Raw genomic sequence first — 19,355 nt, 5'->3', positions numbered from 1 at the left:
TTAGCCTAGGGGCAGGGAAGATCTTTAAAATTTACATTCGCATTACAGTAGGGCCTTGATTTCCTGTTGGTCTCAGATTGCTAGCTTGCCTGCGGGGCTGCTGACTTGCAGGGAGGTGGGGGGGAGTGGGGGAAAGAAGGCAGATGGCCTCTGTGGCTCCCTAGTGGATTGCCCTGGGGCTCAGAGCCTCTGTGCAAGGCTGTTTCTCTTCTTCTACTCCAGTGAGACAAACCTTTCCTGGTAAACTGCCTCCCCTTCTGAAATTGGTTTTGAGGCTTTTTTCAAGGTTGTTTAGAGGGCAATTTAGGAGGGTTCCAGAAAGTTCCTTCCTCACTGCCATTTTGGCACCAGAAGTCCATTTTATGCTTCTTGATGTAGCCCATTAGCATTTTTTTTCTAGCTGCCCTGTCATTGTTGATTCACATTGACCTTGGAGTCCACTAGAACCTGTAGGAGTTTTGGGTTTTTTTTTGCGTTTTGGAGGACAGTTGGGGTTAAGTAACTTGTCCAAGGTTACACGGCTAGTTTTTTAGTGTGGGTGTTAAGTGTCTGAGGCTGGAACCGAACTCAGGTCCTCCTGACTCTGGGGCTGGCGCTTTACTCACTGTCTAGGAGTTTTTCACATGAAATATTGTCTAGGTTGGATTTTTTAAAAAAATACATAAGTATGGGATTTTAGGAAGATGAAATTAAAAATTATTATTCTAGCTGTGAATCAATATAAAGCATTCATTAAGTGCCTACTATTGTGAATGTAAATAAAAAAGTCAAGGAAATTAAATTATAATCATGATATATAACATTATGGAGGCGTATTGACTAGGTGTTGATTCAGGTAAGGTGTAGTGGTTCAGGTTCAGAACAAAATGAGACACTTCTAGACTACTTAGCAATAGCATGGAAAGGAGGCAATATTGATTCAATAGAACACAACTTAGCTTCCAGAATAGTTGGAATAGCTCATGGCTCCACAAATACTACATTAAATTGCCTCTTTTCCCACATCCCCTTCAATATTTCTCATTTTCCTTTCCTGTCATCTCGGCCAATCTGATGGGTGAGAGGTAGTACTTCAGTTGTTTTAATTTGCATTTCTTTAATTATTGGTGATTTAGAGCATTTTTTCATGACTGTTACTTTGAGTTCTTCCTTAGAAAACTGCCTATTTATATCCTTTGACCATTTATCAGTTGGAGATTTATAAATTGGCTCAGTTGAGAAACAGGCCTTCCTCAGGGCTCTGGCTTCCACCTGCTACAATTCATGTAAAAAATGACTCTAGACAAACTTTGGAGCTACAGAACCTACAAAGTGACACAGAGAAGCTAACCTCCTGCTGAAGACAGCCCAGCAGGCCGGCAGGAAATGGCCAGCACAGCACTCTAGGAGCCAAGCCCAGCCCAGCTTGAGCCAAACCAGACGTTTTAGCCTCAGGGTGGCCACAACCAGCCACCAGCTGGAGGGACTTCAGATCACCAGCAGCTGTGGCAGTTTCCAGAATGATCAACCCATAGATGCCAAAGACAAAGTGAGAGGTCAGTGTAGCCTTTTTTGGGAAGAGGGAGTTTGGGGATGCATTCCGGCCTTTGCCCCCCGGAGCGAGAAGCAGCTGAGACTCCACAGCTATAGCCACTGCCCTGTGGCTACTTCAGAGCTCCTGGTTGGCAGATTGTAGGGGGACCAAGCAACCAGTCTGAGGGGTAATCATTCTTGCTTTAACCTGTTTGGATCTGGATTGTAGTCTAGGGTGGAGGTCTTGGGGTACATAACCAGCTTGCCAGAACATGTGGAGGAAAGGGCACCCAACTAATAGCTCTGGCAGCTGCAAAAACTGCAGCGTTTGGGATAAAGCTCCCTTTTCTGGTAGCAGAGTTCTACAGTGGCAAAAGGCTCAAAAGTCAAGTAATTGAGTGGCAACATAAGCAAACAAAGCAAACAGAGCAATCCTACATAAGACTCCTATTTTGGGGACAAAAAGGATCAAAGTGTGGAACAGGAAGAAGACAGAGAAGTCAGAACTCCTGTACCAAAAGCTTCCAAGAAAAATATGAGCTGGTTACAGGCCATAATGGAGCTTAAAAAGGATTTTGAAAACCAAATGAGAGAAGTAAATGAAAAACTGGGAAGATAAATGAGAATGATGCAAGAAAATTATAAAATGAGAGTCAACAACCTGACTGAACAAAATAACACCTGAAAAAATAGACTAACTCAAATGGCAAAAGAGGCTCAAAAAAGCAATCAGAAGAATACCTTAAAAAGCCAAATTTGCTAGATGGAAAAAGGATCTCAAAAGCTCACTGAAGAGAATCATTCCTTCAGAATTAGAATGGAGCAAATGAAAGCTAGTGACATTATGAGAAATCAAGATATTATTAAATAGATCCAAAAAAATGAAAAAGTAGAAGGCAATGTGAAATGACTCATGGGAAAAACCACTGACCTGAAAAATAGATCCAGGAGAGATAATTCAAAAATTATTGGACTGCCTGAAAGCCATGATCAAAAAAAAAAAACCTAGAAATCATCCTTCAAGAAATTCTCAAGGAAAACTGCCCTGGTGTTTTAGAACCAGAGGGCAAAATAGAGGTTGAAAAAATCCACCAATCACCTCCTGAAAAAGATCCAAAAAAGAAAACCCCTAGGAATATTATAGTCAGGTTCCAATATTCCCAGGTCAAGGAGAGACTATTACAAGCAGCCAGGAAGAAACAATTTCAATATTGTGGAAACATAATCAGGATAACCCAGGATCTGGCAGCTTCTACACTGAGGGATCAAAGGGCTTGGAATATGATATTCCAGAGGGCAAAGGAGCTGAGATTAAAACCAAGAATCACCTACCCAGCAAAACTGAGTATCATGTTTCAGGGGAAAATATGTTAATTCAATGGAATAGAGGACTTTCAAGCATTCTTTTTTTTTTTTTTTGCCTTTTTGGAGGGCAATTGGGGTTAAGTGACTTGCCCAAGGTTACACGGCTAGTATTTTTTTTGTGTGTGTGTGTGTGAGTGTTAAGAGGCTGGAACTGAACTCGGGTCCTCCTGACACCAGGGTCGGCACTTTACTCACTGCGCCACCTAGCCACCCCACTTTCAAGCATTTTTGATGAAAAAACCAGAGTTGAATAGAAAATTTGACATTCAGATACAAGAAGCAAGAGAAGCATGAGAAGGTAAACAGGGAAAAGAAATCATAAGGAGCTTATCAAAGTTGAACTATTTACATTCCTACATGGAAAAACAATAATTGTAACTTATGAAACTTTTCTTAGTATGAGAATAGTTTAAGGGAATAGAAATATATATGTGTATATATATATATATATATACACATATATGAGGGTTGAATACATATGTGAGTGTGTGTATATATTTGTACAGGTGTACATAGAGGGCACAGGACCAATTGACCAGGAAGGGATGATACTTAAAAGGTGAAATTAAGAGGTGAAAGAGGAATATAATGAGAGAAGATGGGGAGAGACAGAATGGGGGTAAATTATCTCATATAGAAGAGACAAGGGAAAACTGTTAAAATGAAGGGGAAGAACTGGAAGGCAAAAGGGAATGGGTCAACCTTATTCTCATTGAATTTGGCTTAGGGAGGGAATGACATACACACTAAATAGAGTGTCTCACCCTACAGGAGAGTAGAGGGGAAGGGGACAAGGAGGGGGGAATAATAGGAGGACAGGCTAGGGGGGAGGGAAGTTGGAAGCACCCACTTTTGAAAAGGGATGGGATCAAAGTAGACAATAGAACATGTGGGGGGGGGGGGTAGGATGGAGGGAAATATAGTCAGTCTTCCACAATATATCCACTATGGAAATGTTTTGCATAACTACACATGTACAACCTATAAGGGAGGAAGGGAATGAATCTGGAATTCAAGGTTTTAAAATCAAATGTTTAAAATATATATAATAATTATTATTTTACATGTAAGTGGGAAAGAAGATATACAGGCACTGGGGCATAGAGATCCATGGTGCCCTACTGGAAAGTAAAAGGGGGTATGGGGGAAGATAAGGGAGAGCAGATTGGGGGAGGAGATATTCAGTGGGATCACTGTTTTGGGGTGGTGGGTAGGGAAAAATGGGGAGAAAAATTTGTAACTCAAAATCTTGTGGAAATGAAAGATGTAAACTAAAAACTAATAAATAAATTGGCTCAGTTCCCATGAGATGGGATCTTTATCAGGGAAACATGTTGCCAAGATTCTCCCCTCCCCAACCTGCTCCACCCAGTTTCTTGCTCTTCTAATTTTGGCTACATTGGTTTTGTTTGTGCAAAACCTTTTCAACTTTATGTAATCAAAATTATCCATTTTACCTCCCATCAACCTATTTCTCTTGCTCTCTTAACTTATAAGCCAGGCCTTCAACTTCATTCAACTGCAGCTAATCTCTCCAAAGTTACCAATGATCTCTAGTCTTTTAGTTTCAGGTAAAGTTTTCCATCTTATATTCCAATCTATTTTTTCCTCTCCAACCCTCAATTCATTTTTAATCTTTTGGTTAATTTCTTCTAGCCACTCTTGAAATCCTCGTGTCCAACAAACAGCAACCCACCCCCACCCCCCAACTTTGCCCTCTGAGGTTCTGCTTCTGGTTATTTTGGAATTACTCTATTCTTTTGGGCTTCTCAATCCACAGTATTTCTTCATTATTTTTTTTTTTCTTTTTCTATTTACTTCACATTTTTAACCTCAGTTCTTGATTAGGAATTTTGTGCTCAGGACAATCTTCTCTAGCATCATACAAGCTACCCTAACTGAAATAGCACACATGTTTTGTTCATATTTTGTCCAGTAATTGGAGCAGTCCTCATGTAGTGAGTATGTCCTGGGTTATTCTGTTAGAGCCTGGCTGTCTGTATCTCCCCCTCAGGATTCTAAGGGGAGACCTTTAGAGAGATTTTGGGTTTCTGCCCTCTATTGTCATCAACTTAAATCCCTTTTGGCTATTTTCTCCCCACAGTTTCCAGGGGGTATCATCCCAATTCTATTTAACCACTTAACATCAGTTAGCTTTTACAAAGGGATATTTACTTTAAGGGCAGCAGAGTCTATGATAGAGGGCTGGGCCTGGAGTCAGGAGGACCTGAGTTCAAGTCTAGCCTCAGACATTTACGAGCTAGATGTGGGTGCCCACATCTTTGATCTTGTTTTCTAAAAGACATGCCATTACCATTGCTAATCCAGATAAAGTACTTGTTTCTGACTCCTGAGGGTCAGTTAGGGGTACTGGCCTTGGTCATACTTTGTCTTCTCATTGCATGATCCCCAATCAGTAGTTCCATCCTCTGCTATGGCCCTCAAAGACCACACTGGGATGCCAAGTGTAAAAAATTACTTAGTTCTTTTAATCAATTGATTTTTCAGGTTTGCTCTTATAAATCACTTTAAGATAAAACAGGGTGGTGGCTGTAGTTAACTTCCTTATTTCTGCAGAAATAAGCTAATGAACTAAGTTCTTCTTTTCAACTGGTCCTAACCACCCCCCTTACAGAATTCCATGTCAATTATCCCATTTGTCATAATTTTTGTAATGCTATAACTATTCTGATTATCATGCTCACAACATGCCCAGTAGCCTGATATTACAAATTGTGCAAATTCCTAGTTCCAGTCTTAGCTAAACCCTACCCAATCAGAAAATCAAAACATGTTACTCAAGATTCTGTGACTTCTGATTCATCTTTATTCATTATAAAAATTCTGTTTATTTCAATCTGGTACTAGAAATGTTAGCAGTAGCAATTAGAGAAGAAAAAGAAATCAAAGGAATCAAATTAGGCAAAGAAGAGACCAAGCTATCACTCTTTGCAGATGATATGAAGATATACTTAGAGAATCCTAGAGAATCAAGTAAAAAAGTACTTGAGACAATAAATAAATTTGACAAAGTTGCAGGATATAAAATAAACCCACATAAATCCTCGACATTCCTAATATTTCCAATGAAATTCAACAGCAAAAGATAGAAAGATAAATACCATTTAAAGTTAACGTAGACATTATAAAATATTTGGGAATCTACCTGCCAAAACAAATCCAGGACCTATATGATCACAACTACAAAACACTTTTCACACAAATAAAGTCAGATCTAACTAATTGGAAAAATATCAATTGCTCATGGCTGGATCGAGCTAATATAATAAAAATGACATTTTTACCTAAATTAAATTATATATTTAGTGCCATACCAATCAATTTACCAAAAAGCTACTTTATAGAGCTAGAAAAAATAGTAACAAAATTCATTTGGAAGAATAAACGGTCCAGAATATCAAGGGAATTAATGAAAAGAAATGCTAGGGAATGTGGACTAAGCTATACCAGATTTCAATCTGTATTATAAAGCAGAAGTCATCAAAACTACTTGGTACTGGCTGAGGAATAGAGGAGTGGATCAATGGGATTGATTAGGCACATGAGATTCAGCAGTCAATGACTATAGTAATCTATTGTTTGATAAACCCAAAGACCCCAATTTTTGGGATAAGAACTCACTGTTTGACAAAAACTGCTGGGAAAACTGGAATACAGCATGATAGAAACTGGGCATAGACCATTATCTAACACCATATACCAAAATCAAGTCTAAATGGGTGCATGATCTAGGTATAAAGGTTGATACTGTAAGCAATCTCAGAAAACAAGGAATAGTTTACCTGTCAGATTTGTGGAGAGGGAAAGACTTTATGACTAAACAAGAATTAGAGAGCATTATAAAATGCAAATTGGATAATTTTGATTACATTAAATTGAGAAGGTTCTGTACAAAGCCAATGTAACCAAGATTAAGAGGGAGGTGGGAAATTGGGAAAGAATTTTTACAACCTATGTCTCTGATAAAGGACTCATTTCTAAAATATACAGAGAATTGGGACAGCCAGGTGGCGCAGTAAGAGCGCCGGCTCCGACGTTGGGAGACCTGGGATTGGTACCGGCCTCAGATACTTGGCACCCACACAAAAAATAACTAGCCGTGTAACCTTGAGTTACTTAACCCCAATTGCTTTAAATTATATATATATATACACACACACACACACACACACACACATACAGAGAATTGGGTCAAATCTATAAGAATACAAGTCATTCCCCAATTGATAAATGGTCAAAGGATATGAACAGGCAGTTTTGAAAGAAATTAAAGATATCTATAAGCACATGAAGAAATGCTCTCAATCACTATTGATTAGAGAAATGCAAATCAAAACAACTCTGAGGTACCACATCTCACCAGTCAGATTGGCTAAGATGACAAAACAGGAAAATGACAAATGCTGGAGAGGATGAGGGCAAATTGGAACACTAATGCATTGCTGGTAGAGTTGTGAACTGATCCAACCTTTCTGGAGTGCAATCTGGAATTATGCCCAAAGGGCTATAATTTCATACCCTTTGACCCAGGAATACCACTCCTAGGGTTATATCCCAAAGAGATCATAGAAATGGGAGATAGACCCATATGTACAAAAATATTTATAGCAGCTCTTTTTGTGGTAGCAAAGAATTGGAAATTAAGGGGGTGCCCATCAATTGGGGAATGGCTAAACAAGTTGTGGTATATGCATGTTATGGAATACTATTGTGCTATAAGAAATGAGGAGCAAATGGACTTTATATTTACCTGGAGAGGCTTATATGAACTGATGCTGAGTAGAACCAGGAGAAATTTGTATACAATTACAGACACAACGTATGTGTGATGACCAACTTTGATGGACTGGACTCTTCTCAGCAATGCAGTGATATAAATCAATCCCAAAAGACTCATGATGAAGAGAGATGTCTACATCTAGAGAAAGAACTAGAAAGAACTGAGTTTGTATCCAGATTGAAGCAAACTACGTGATCTTTTTCCTTTTCTTGTTTGGTTTTATTTCTTCTTTACCATTTTTCATCCATCTGGTACAATCTGATACAAGTCTTTATAACCTGACTAATGTGAAAGTGTTTACAGATCCTATACTTGACTGTATGCTGCCATGGTGGGGGGGGGGAGGGGAGGGAGGGAGACAATGTGAAACTCAAGGAATTGTGGAATTGAATCTTGTAAACTAAAAGTAAACAAATTAATAAAAAAATAAAAATTCTGTTTATTCCACAGTTTGTTGTGGTTACTGAGGAGCCTTTGATCCCTTTTACTGGCAATTGCTAGCCTTGCTAATACGATGATGATGCTTGGAAGGCTGTGCCTCAGTTTCTCTTTATCACATATGGTAGCCTGTTGTTGAGTGGTTCCTGTCTCTTGCTCTGGTTTCCTGGGCTCCAAGGGATGCATGCATGGCTGTACCCAGTCTCCCTGGCAACCATCTATTGTGGTTAATTCTGTCTCTGCTTTTGTTCTGATAGGCAAGGGTCAAGATCTGACTTCAGGTCCCTGAATATTGGAGCTCACCTTGGCTTGGGATTCTGATTCCCAAGGTTGGCTTCCAGTCTGTTTGTTGGGGATTGCACTAGCTTCCCAGTAGCTTCTCTCCTTACCTCATAGCCCATTTACTTACACTCACAATAGCTTCCTTGGTAAGACTCTTCTCTCCCTTCCTCTGCTGGCTTTAATCTGATTTACTATAATTTATATATCCTTAGCACAACCCCTCTTGCTACCATTTTTGGTTTCCATGTTTACTTGTGTTGGCTCTGGCTTACCAAGTGAAAGCCATCTGTCTTTGCCACTTCTGGCCATATTATTGCAGTTCTGAACTATAAAAATTTGATTCCGTTTCTTTTTAGTTGTCTTTATTGTTGACATATCTCAAATTCTTTGCAGATATTTGCTAGAGTTTCCATGGGATGTGTTCAGCCATGCTAGTATCTGGATTTTGCATCCAGCTCAGCATCAATGTCAGAAAAATAAGGAGAAATCTTCGTAAGTGACCTTTGGGATCCAAACCATCAGTAGCTGAGTCAAGGACTCATCACACAGTGATGCGGCCTTTTAATTCCGTGCCATGCAGGAAATTAGCTAAGAGTGAGCCCACTCTCTCTAGAGACTGAGATGAGATAGGGGAAAGTATACCCCCTCAGGATGTCAGGAGAAATGTTTGTGTTTTTGTTATCGCTAAATGTTTGAAGTAAACCTATTGCTGTGGTTTAGTTGTATCTAACACTTTGTGACCCCATTTGGAGTTTTCTTGGTAGAGATAGTGAAGTAGTTTGCCATTTCCTTCTCCAGCTCATCTTACAGATGAAGAAACTGAGGCAAACAGGATTAAGGGACTTGCCCAGGGTGTCAAATAGCTGATAAGTATCAGAGGCTAGATTTAAACTCAGGTCCTCTTGACTCCAGGCCCAGCCCTTTATCATAGACTCAGCTACCCTTAAAGTAAATATCCCGATGTAAAAGCCAACTGATATTAAGTGGTTAAGTAGAATTGGGATGATACTCACTGGAAACTAACTGTGGGGAGAAAATAGCCAAAAGAGACTTAAGTTGATGGCAACAGAGGGCAGAAATCCCAAATCTCTCTAAAGGTCTCCCCCTAGAATCCTAAGGGGGAGATACAGACAGCCAGGCTCTAATAGAATGACCCAGGACATACTCACTACATGAGGACTGCTCCAATTCCTGGACAAAATGTGAACAAAACATGTGTTCTATACAATTCCAAATGGATAAAACTCTTGTCTTATATTCTTGGTATTTGATTTAACATTCAATATAAGTTTTCTGAGGTTAAAAAAATTTTTTTAAATCGATGCGGGTTGAGGTCCTATTCTGTCAAGAGTCAATTAAAAAAACCAACCAAACAAAAAACAACTTCCTGATTACCAGCCCAGAAACTTGTAATCGACTTCTTTAGCCAAGAGCACCAAGTGACTTCATTTTAGGAGAAAATTTTTCCTTAAATAATAAATCTCATAAAACAAACCTAAACACACAAATAAATATATATATATATTTATTATAATCATGAGTTATTAATTATTATTATTATTTTACATCAGGGCACTTCAGGAATCACAATGTAGGCTTTCCCTCTGCCTATTTCACCCAACACTAAGAGAACCTTAATTAAAACTGACTCATGTATCAGTGCAATTAAAGCAATACTGGTTTTGTCTGCTGAAATTGCCAACAATGTATTTAAAAATAGGTTCTAACAATTTTGTTACGAGTAGTATAATAAACAATCATTTTATAAAAATCTAGTGACATATATTACAAATTAAAGTAGAACATTACAATCACCAGAGTAGTACCAGATAATGAATTAAAATAAGCTAATAAAAATGGACCATAGTTTTGCATCTTCTGTAAAGTCATACTTGAATAACATCTTAAGAAAGGACTAAAAAAAATGTAATCAATAATAGCTATCCGTTAAATAATACTCTAAAGTTTACAAAGCACTGAGAAACAATTAAGATGCTCTGATGTTAGTCAGTAATTCTGTTCTAAAAAATATCTCACAGCTTGCAATCACTTATTATATCTCTTTGTAAGTACAAATCTGAGACTATTTCTCACATTGCTATTAAATCATACCAGGATCTTTATATTTCCACTGATAGATCTTTGAATTTGAAACCACAACTGACACCTTTCCTCATATCAAAAGTTGAATGGGAATGTGTTCCACACATAAATGATATAAAAATCACTTTGTAACTTTTATTGTATTCATGATGAAAAATAAAATTTTTTTCAAAATAAGTAGGGATAGTAAATGAAGTGATGAAAATATATCAATACAAACTTGTTTTCTTATGGAACTAAAATGATTTCTGTCTAGTGACCTCATGTTAACACTCTGCTATCAAACTGTACTTTTACAGTATATATATATAGTATGTGTGTATGTATGTATATAGAATGAAAAAAACCATATATGTATACATATGTATATACATATATGTATATAGTATAGGGACTACTTTTGGCACATAGTCCTTGCCCTTGAAAATTGTTTAAGGTCATGCTTCTAAGGGCAAATGAATCATAAAGTGATAACATTTCATATTATTTCAAAAAACACCTTAATTTCAAAGCCAGAAGAATTTACAGGAGGTGCCTAATAGTAAAATGTTTCTGGTTGTTCTGAGACAAGGTACTAAATAAGCAAAACCTAACACAATATTCAATTTTACCATTTAAATATTTAAAACAATTTTAAAATTAGTGTTTGTCAAACCAAAATGTGCATTTTGTCAAAGTGGTACATACCACAATTTCAAACCACAGATCAGGAAAATATTTCCACCCCTTCAAATTTTAATATATTCATTGCATTTTCAGTTTTGTATTTCTAGATCCTCCTTTCTTCTGCCCCAAAGTACATATAGCCTCTAAGGTTAAAAACAATGCCTTGAATTTTCTGATATATTGCTATCTGGCTTTGATTCAAATTTGGTAACAGTTTACATCCCAAAGTTCATGCTGATTTTAGACATTTCTTCTTCTGTTCTAATTTCTCTAGCAGGTCTGAGTCAGAATGAATCTTTTCACCCTGAAGTGACATCAAGTAGGTCTTTTCCATAGCTCTTCAGCTTTCATTTAACCAAATATTTAAAGTCTCAAGAAGCATTATTACCTATATATCTGTGGACTTGATGTAAAAAAACTGAACTGTCAACATGATGTAGGAAGTGATATTAATGACTTCACTGGTCAACAGGAGTTAAACCACAAAGAAATGTTCTACAATTGTTTATAGCTAACTCTGACATTCATCAGCAGATTCAACCTTTGAAGAACCTAATAGTTTTAGAAATAAACATAAAATTATGAAATGAAATGGTAAAGCTAGCTTAACAGAGAGCAAAGATTACTCTTTGTTTTATTGTAAGGAAAAAGTTAATAAATTTGCATTTCTGGAAGACAAAAGATTAAAAATGAAGTTTGATAATAATCATATTTAGCTACTAAGCTCTGCTTTGCTAACATAACTTAAATCGTATTTTTATTTGTGGGAGGGGAGGTGGTAGGAAGAGAAAATGTTTGGTTCTCCTTTCACCAATAGCATATCCTGAAACATCACTCATCAAGATGGACCCAAACTTGGTGCTGATATTAGCCAGCTTGGCTTCAAGCCTTTATTTCATTGTAAACAACATAGCTTTTCTAGAAGTCAAGTGATAAGATTCAGCCAATAAATTCTACAAAGATCACTCCACAGACAAATGGAGAGGTGAGTGATCTGCAACAAGTAGGTGGTGAAAGCTAAGGAGGGGGTACAAGTTAAAAGTTGTTCAGAAAAAATAATTCACCTAGTTATTCTATTCACTATAGCTCTAATACTACCTTCTAAACCTAGGCAAGATAATGGGATCAATCATCCTTTTCAAGCTCTCGAGAGGAGTAGGGAGGGCAGAGCTTCTTGCTCTTCTTGAGCCCCATCGAAGGAAGGAGATCTATGGATGGCTTTTCTGGAGCCACCCAGTGACGTCAGTACGAGGGAAGAAACAAGCTGCTGAAGTTCTGTTGCTGACTTTGAGAAGAGATCTTTTGCCTATGGGAAGATAGGATAGCTGGCCTTAAGGCCTCCTGGTTTTGAATTCTTTTGATAGGAATGTGGAAAGTAGAACAAAGACTTGTGACTATCTGGCAGTAGTGCTACATTGTAATAATAGTGGGGCAGGCAGGTAGCACAGCGAGTAAGAGCACTGGCACCAGTGTTGGGATGACCTGGGATTGAATCCGGGCTCAGACACTTAGCACCCACCCAGAAACACCTGGCTGTGTAACCTTGAGCAAGTTACTTAACCCCAATTGCTTAAAAAAAAAGAGTGTTTGGGGGAGGCTAGGTGGTGCAGTGAATAGAGCACCGGCTCTGAAGTCAGGAGGACCTGAGTTCAAATCTGGCCTCAGACACTTAACACAAAAACTATCTGTGTGACCTTGGGCAAGTTACTTACCCCAACTGCCTTCCAAAAAGAAAAAAAAAGAAAAAAGGAAATAGAGTGTTTGACATCATACTATGAACTGTTCATATAAGTTAACTGAGAAAAAATAGTTTTCCAGGAAAAAAAACGACAAAGGAAATATTTCAATGCTTTGTGTTTCTTGTTATGCCCTTCAGTGCCCTATATCCCTCATCCTAGTGTTCTTAGATCTTCAGGTTCCTGATAAAGATGCTCAAAATTAACAAGTTCAAACACTACAAACTTTCTTCCTTAGGTAAAGAGGATTTGCTTTCATGTATTGACAAAGAAACACCAACAAATCCGGCATCAGCAAGGGAACTGTAACTGTGGGTGAGCAGCTACTTAATGGGCCCTGGCCTAACAGGTAGCTGGTTCCTTTTCTTTTAGTCTTGGAAAACTATCTGCAGTCACCAGAAATTTCAGAGAAGGAAGATTTGCTTTTATTCCTAGGGCAGAAACAAAGGTGCTTTGGCTTCTGTGAAGTCCAAGAGAAGTTGTAGAAGGAAAAAAAATACACATATGTTATTAGAATTAAAAAAAAAACTGAATATATCCAAGGACCTTAAATTGTTCAGGTCAAGAAACAGTAGGTAGTCAACTCTACTGGCACTGCAAATGACTAAGTATTATTATATGTGCTACCTTCCTTTCCCCAAGGAGTTCTGCCTCCTGGTACTCACCCTCCAGATTCATTCCATGAACAAATCTGGATGCTGAGGATTTTGAAAGAGACATCCTTGAGATACTGTCCAGGGCAGTATACATAGTGGATGAATCAAGGGGAGAGGCCTCTCCTTCTCTAAACAAGGAAATAAAATCCAAACACAGCCACCACATATTTTCACAATAAAAGATCTGCTGATACTTGACACTATTTGGTGAGAGAAAAAAAATATCACATTTAAGTTTAAGTCACATCTCTTAGGCAGACATTACATTTTTTACAGTAAGGGAAACAAAGACATCAATACATTGTGCGTCATTGGGTGATGGTGGTCACATTCTCTATAACACAGTGGCTTCCACTATTATCTCTGGATTCTCTATATCCCTTTTGCTTTGGACCATTTTCAGTTCCAGTTGGGCTGGACTGGGCTTCTTCCCTTTTCCAGCTTGTGCTGAAAAAATAAATCAGAACGTCAATGGAAAGGAAATGAAGTAGTGAAGAAAAACAGTTTCTTATTGGAAGGAAGGAAACCTCTGCCTTCGTGAGATGGGGAGGGGTGCCAAGGCTAAGGTGCAAGAAGGGGCAACTGTTTTATGTAGAAGACAGTTTCCCCTTTAAAGGGGCTAGGAAAACATTCTTAGATTTGATTAGCAAGGGAAATTAAGGTTTGAATGACTGATTTGGCTTCCTTTTTCTCCTGAGGCATAAAAAGCCCAGTCAGTAGAGAATTGTGGTCTGGAGGTTTTAGCAGAATTTCCAATATATTTCAGGTGAAATAATTAGATTGATTCTCTATCTTTTTCCAATTGATCCTACTTACAGTTAATTGATTTTGTCCTGTAACTGCCTAAGTCATGGTTCTTTGCTTAGTTCAAAAATTCAGCTGCCCTGTAATGAGATAAGTTTAGAAATCTAGTTCTCTTGTTAATTACTGTCCTGCTCGTGTCAAGGAAATCTATTACCCTTGAAGGAGGCAGGCGAACATCCAGGGAGTCTGGTCTAACATCTTTATACCACTAAGCTATCCTTCAAGGATGTCTGGTTTGTTATCCCAATAAGTCTAAACTCAATGAACATTTCTTAGTCACAGGAGGGAAGAAGGGGATCGTTGCTAGGCCTTATTCCCAATTTCCATTCAATCATATTTTCTTCTATCTATGATATTAGCTTTCCTATTTTCTGTACTCCCCATTTTTTATATATAAAAACAATAAAAGATAGTTATCCTCCTCATTTGAGGTGTTAGCTTTGCTGGGGAAGCTGGGACCCTATTTATTGGTAAATTTGCACTTTAGTAATAAATTGGTCATGCTCAGAATTTTGTGTCAGTCTACCTTAATTTTAACGGTTACAATAGGGATGATTTTCTGACTAAATGTTGCCAATTACTACGGTGAACATGGGGACCTTGGGGAGTTACATATTACTTGAATTTATTTACAAATTTGTTTTTATTGCATTTTATAATCTCTAGGTGCTCCCCATCTTCTAATCCAGACCCTTAATCTCTGGACTGGCCCTGAGCCATGTAATCTGGCATGGCTGGCAGGGACTGTTGGCAAAGACTAAAAAGTTAAATTAATTGCTAAAGTAGGGAAGGGTGGTGTGGAAGAAAGAGAGCATCAGTGATTGGATGGCCAGATACAAAACACAAGTACCTTGTGTTATTAGGGGTAGATGGGAAGCCTTGTTACTGGGATAAAGAAGAAGCTCCCATTTATTTCATTGATTTAGTATGATGAAGCTTAAAGAGCTTGATGAGGAACATAGGAAAATGGCGAATTTAAGTGTCCTTGTGTCTTATTAACAGATCTAGATTACCAGTAAGGATAATGAAGAAAAACAGCCCTTGAATATTCAGTCTAAGAGGCAGAGGTCAATGAGCTATTGATTTTTAAAAATCTGTCTTCAAAAAGAGAAGCAGCTGGGGAGGCTAGGTGGTGCAGTGAATAGAGCACTGGCCCTGGAGTCAGGAGGGCCCGAGTTCAAATCTGACCTCAGACACAACACAAAAACTAGCTGTGTGACCTTGGGCAAGTCACTTAACCCCAAATTGTCCTCCAAAAATTAAAAAAAAGAGAGAGAGAAGCATCTTATTGATTTAACAACAACACAGGCGAAAAAGGCAATGGTTACAGATGGCAAGTATTTTTGACTTAGAGGTTTCCTTTTAAAATATATTAAACCCTAGCATGATTATAACTATAAGAAGAGAATAAGAACAGGAGTGAATAATAAAAATTGGGAACTGGAGTCTGTATGGTGGTAGAGCATATGGCCTGAGAACATATGACTCCATAGAGAAGGAAAACTACCTTGAATAAAAATAAACAGGAGAAGAAACTCCAACTACGGGAGAATTTGAACACAACCCTAGGCCATGCCTGGCATTATATCTTCCTTGTTCTGTTTCTATATAATACTTGGCCTGCCCTGGGGTTGATGAAGGGACCCATTTTACTTTGCCTTGCTGCCACCCAGAATAATTGGCCTCTTGTGGATAAACTCCCCAAATTAGCATAATTAATTCTGATAAAGCCTATTAACAAACAAGCTGGCATATCTCAATATTTTCTTGGGAGGCTATGCTACCCTACAATTGGCATAATTAAGGCAGAAAAGGTCTGCCCCCTCATAGAGACATAAGTAAGAAAGTCTTGGGTTCATCCCATTACTTCTAGTTATTTCAAAGGGAGTGACTTTCTTAAGAGAGAAGTCAAAAGGATGGATAGGCTTTTATCACCTTAGAATTGAGCAGTCTAAGGGGAAATGTAAACAGCAAGGTAATGAATCATTAGAACATTGGCTACTGAGAGTGTGATATAATTGGGGGAATTAAGAGTTTTTGCTGGGGCGGTTAGGTGGGTAGAGTCAGGAGGACCTAAGTTCAGATCTGGCCTCAGACACTTAACACACCCACACAAACAAAAAAAACCCTAGCTGTGTGACTTTGGGCAAGTTACTTAAACCCAATTGCCCTCCAAAAAGCAAAAAATAAAAAAGGAGGTTTTTTTTTTTTTTGTCAGTTTCAGACTTGTATCAGCTTGAACAGTGTGACAGGGAATCATGTCTAAATCCCTGCTCCCACCTAGATTAGGTTAGTTTTTGTCAGTACCTTAAAAGATACTGATGCATTCCACCAACTGTGGTTCGTTCAGGGGACTAAGGCCTCAGACTGCTGATGTCAATTCCTCACTGCCTGAGTGGCAATGGTGGATCATGACGGGTAAAAATTAAGATGAGGGAGCTTCACTCAGCTGAAGCAATTTAAAATGTTTTCAATGCCTGTCCTTGTGGAATAACCTTTTTTGGCCATAACTAAGTAAATCTCCCTTAACTGCTAAATGCTAGTAACTCATTTTGCTCCAGTGTCAAACTTACTGGCTGAAGTCAGGACCAGGGCAGAGCAGATGAATTACTGAGGGTTTGTTGTGCCAAGAAAAGTCAGCTAAACCACCCCTTCTCTGCTTTTTTTAAGGTGGCTAAAATGAGAAGTTTTGTATCCCTGGCTTGACAAAAATGTGTTTGCTGTACAGTAGGTCTCCATGGTGAATAGCGAAGAGATGGCTTGGTGGACTGGATTCCTGTACCCACTTCAAGGGACACCCCCTCACTATGGTCAGCCCATCTTAATGGTGTCATACACTTTAGGGATAGGCCTTTTTTTTTTTTTTTTACCATCACCACATAAACCTGAGAAAACCTACTTGGAAAAGCAGGAAATTGGGTAGTCCTTGAAACAATTTGGGCAATTGTGTATTGCTGGCCATAAAATTGGGAATGCTGGCAGAAAGCAACGTGCTCACTGCCTCATTAGGTGAGCAGAAGTGACAATATCACCAAGGTAAGAATCTTTGGGTGTGGCTCTTTAAACAAGGGGCTGAGGAAATAATTATCAGTCTCTGCAGGTGTTTATAAAATTGCTTCACAACACCCAAAATTGTGGGAGTAAGTGTCCTTCAGAGCAATCCAAGTTTTTGTATCTTGATTTTCGGTACTATTGTGATAAGTCCTGTGATAAGAGTTTTTCATTTTGTGGGGACCAATATGGTCATTTTTGTGTTTAAGGAAAATCACATAACGAGCTGAGATTTTCCTTATGGTATACTAAACTGTACTCCCAATTATTTCAACCAAGATAAGAAACTAGACAGGGATAAAAGGAATTTTCATAATAGTCAGCTGGTGGTTGTAAATACCAGATGATCCCTATAAGGTAATTTCACAACTCGATCTGATGTGATTTTTCTTCTTCAGTTATCTATTGATAAATCTCATTCCTCTTTATTAGCCTGCTATGAATTTTACAAGTTTATCCTTGAAATGGAAATCTTTACCATCCTTTTTTGGGGGCAAGGACAAAAGTAAATCCTAATTGTATCTTTTTTTCTTCTGCGGTAACTTGAAACTATATAAGCCTTAGGAAAAACTTTGACTAATAACTCAAGAATTAAGAACTCTGAATCTGTGCTCTAAGCATAACAAAATCTAGTTTTAAAATGTCTCTACACATTGATAAGTATTATTGGCAGCAATATCTATTAATGAATCATTTAATATTTCCCGAATAGCCCTCTTAGGGTGAGAGCTAAGGTTCTTTTGCGGTTAGTCTGTTCTACCTGCCTGAGTTATTGCGACTTAGAAGGGAAGAAGTGCCAATAATCAGGTTACTACTATACGAGGAGACCCTCAACTGGGCCTTAGGGGCAGCCTAGTTTCTACTTGGTGGATAAGACCACTAAGGGAAGGAATGACATGTCCAGCTAGAGTTGGATGGAAGACCTTGTGTTTGGGTCTCAGTTGTGTTGCCTCATCAGGGACAGTGTATTGAAGGCATGGGGGGAACTACTTATACAGGAACTTACGGCAGCTTCTATACTGGTTATTGTAGATAAGACTAAATGGAAGCTTTGGAGTTGCTTGAACTCCATGAAGTCAACATTAATCAATTTTAAAGAAATGAAAATTGTTAGTCTAGAAGAGACTACCTTTAGCGCTTTCAATAGTCCGCTGAAGAACATGGTGCATGGCTGACACTGTTTTTTCACATGCCACCTGTAAGAAAGGGAGTGAAAACAACTGATACACAACTCCTACTGTGACCCACAGTTTACATAATATTTAAAGATTAATATGGAAGGCTTTGTTAACGTGAATTTGATTCTTCTTTCATCAGACACCAAGGAGATGGTAGCTGGGTCCGACATAGTGTATAAAATTACATTTCTCTTATACTGTAAGGATAAAGGATAAAATCAAGAACAGTAGGTCTAAAAACAAAAGAGGCCATAAGTTACTTATCCCTAAATTTTCAATAGTTTTACTTCAGTTGGAGGAAATTACTTCCCTAGAACTTCCTTTCTACACTTTCCTGTCAAATGGAAGCCCCTTTCATATTCTAAGGGGAGTGATGTCAAATGTTTCTGCTACAAAGGGGCAAAACCATTGGATGTAATTGCTGAAGTTTCTCTAATCCAGAGAGACCGAGTGAGCAGGGAATCTACGGGAAATCTAAGGGAAAAGATTCTGCAAAGAAAAAGGCCTTAGTGTGGTGGGCTGGGTCCCACTGCAGGTTCCTCTTTAACATCCTTTCTCTTCCTTGTCAGCCAGCCTCCAACTCAGCCTACTGGCACATTTTAGTAGATTTTTTTAAAAAAGTTTTTTCACTAAACATGAAGAAAATAAATGACTATTTCCCTATACACAACCAAACACAAAAAAGATCATTTTAAAAATATAGGCATATGAATCCCAAATAGCTATCACACACTCTTCCTTTTTAAGAAAGCTACATAAATTC

At 38.2% G+C, this 19,355-nt stretch overlaps 1 protein-coding gene across 1 annotated transcript in view; it reads right to left on the bottom strand.

Annotated features, from left to right (window-relative positions):
- Positions 1 to 9,906: 9,906 nt before the first annotated feature.
- Positions 9,907 to 19,355, bottom strand: part of PDXK (pyridoxal kinase) — a 92,591-nt gene continuing 83,142 nt past the window's right edge. The window contains exons 10-11 of the mRNA XM_069074835.1: positions 18,544 to 18,610; positions 9,907 to 14,006 (exon numbers count right to left, since the gene is read on the bottom strand). Coding sequence (XP_068930936.1) covers positions 13,894 to 14,006; positions 18,544 to 18,610 — 180 coding nt within the window. The 3' untranslated portion in view covers positions 9,907 to 13,893. The remainder of the gene's footprint in view (positions 14,007 to 18,543; positions 18,611 to 19,355) is intronic.

The sequence above is a fragment of the Petaurus breviceps genome, unplaced genomic scaffold (assembly GCF_028583685.1).
Source record: "Petaurus breviceps papuanus isolate PSGF00001 unplaced genomic scaffold, PetGlider_PUasm1.0 90897, whole genome shotgun sequence".
Lineage (NCBI taxonomy): Eukaryota > Metazoa > Chordata > Mammalia > Diprotodontia > Petauridae > Petaurus > Petaurus breviceps.
This window is presented reverse-complemented; position numbering and strand designations above follow the sequence as displayed.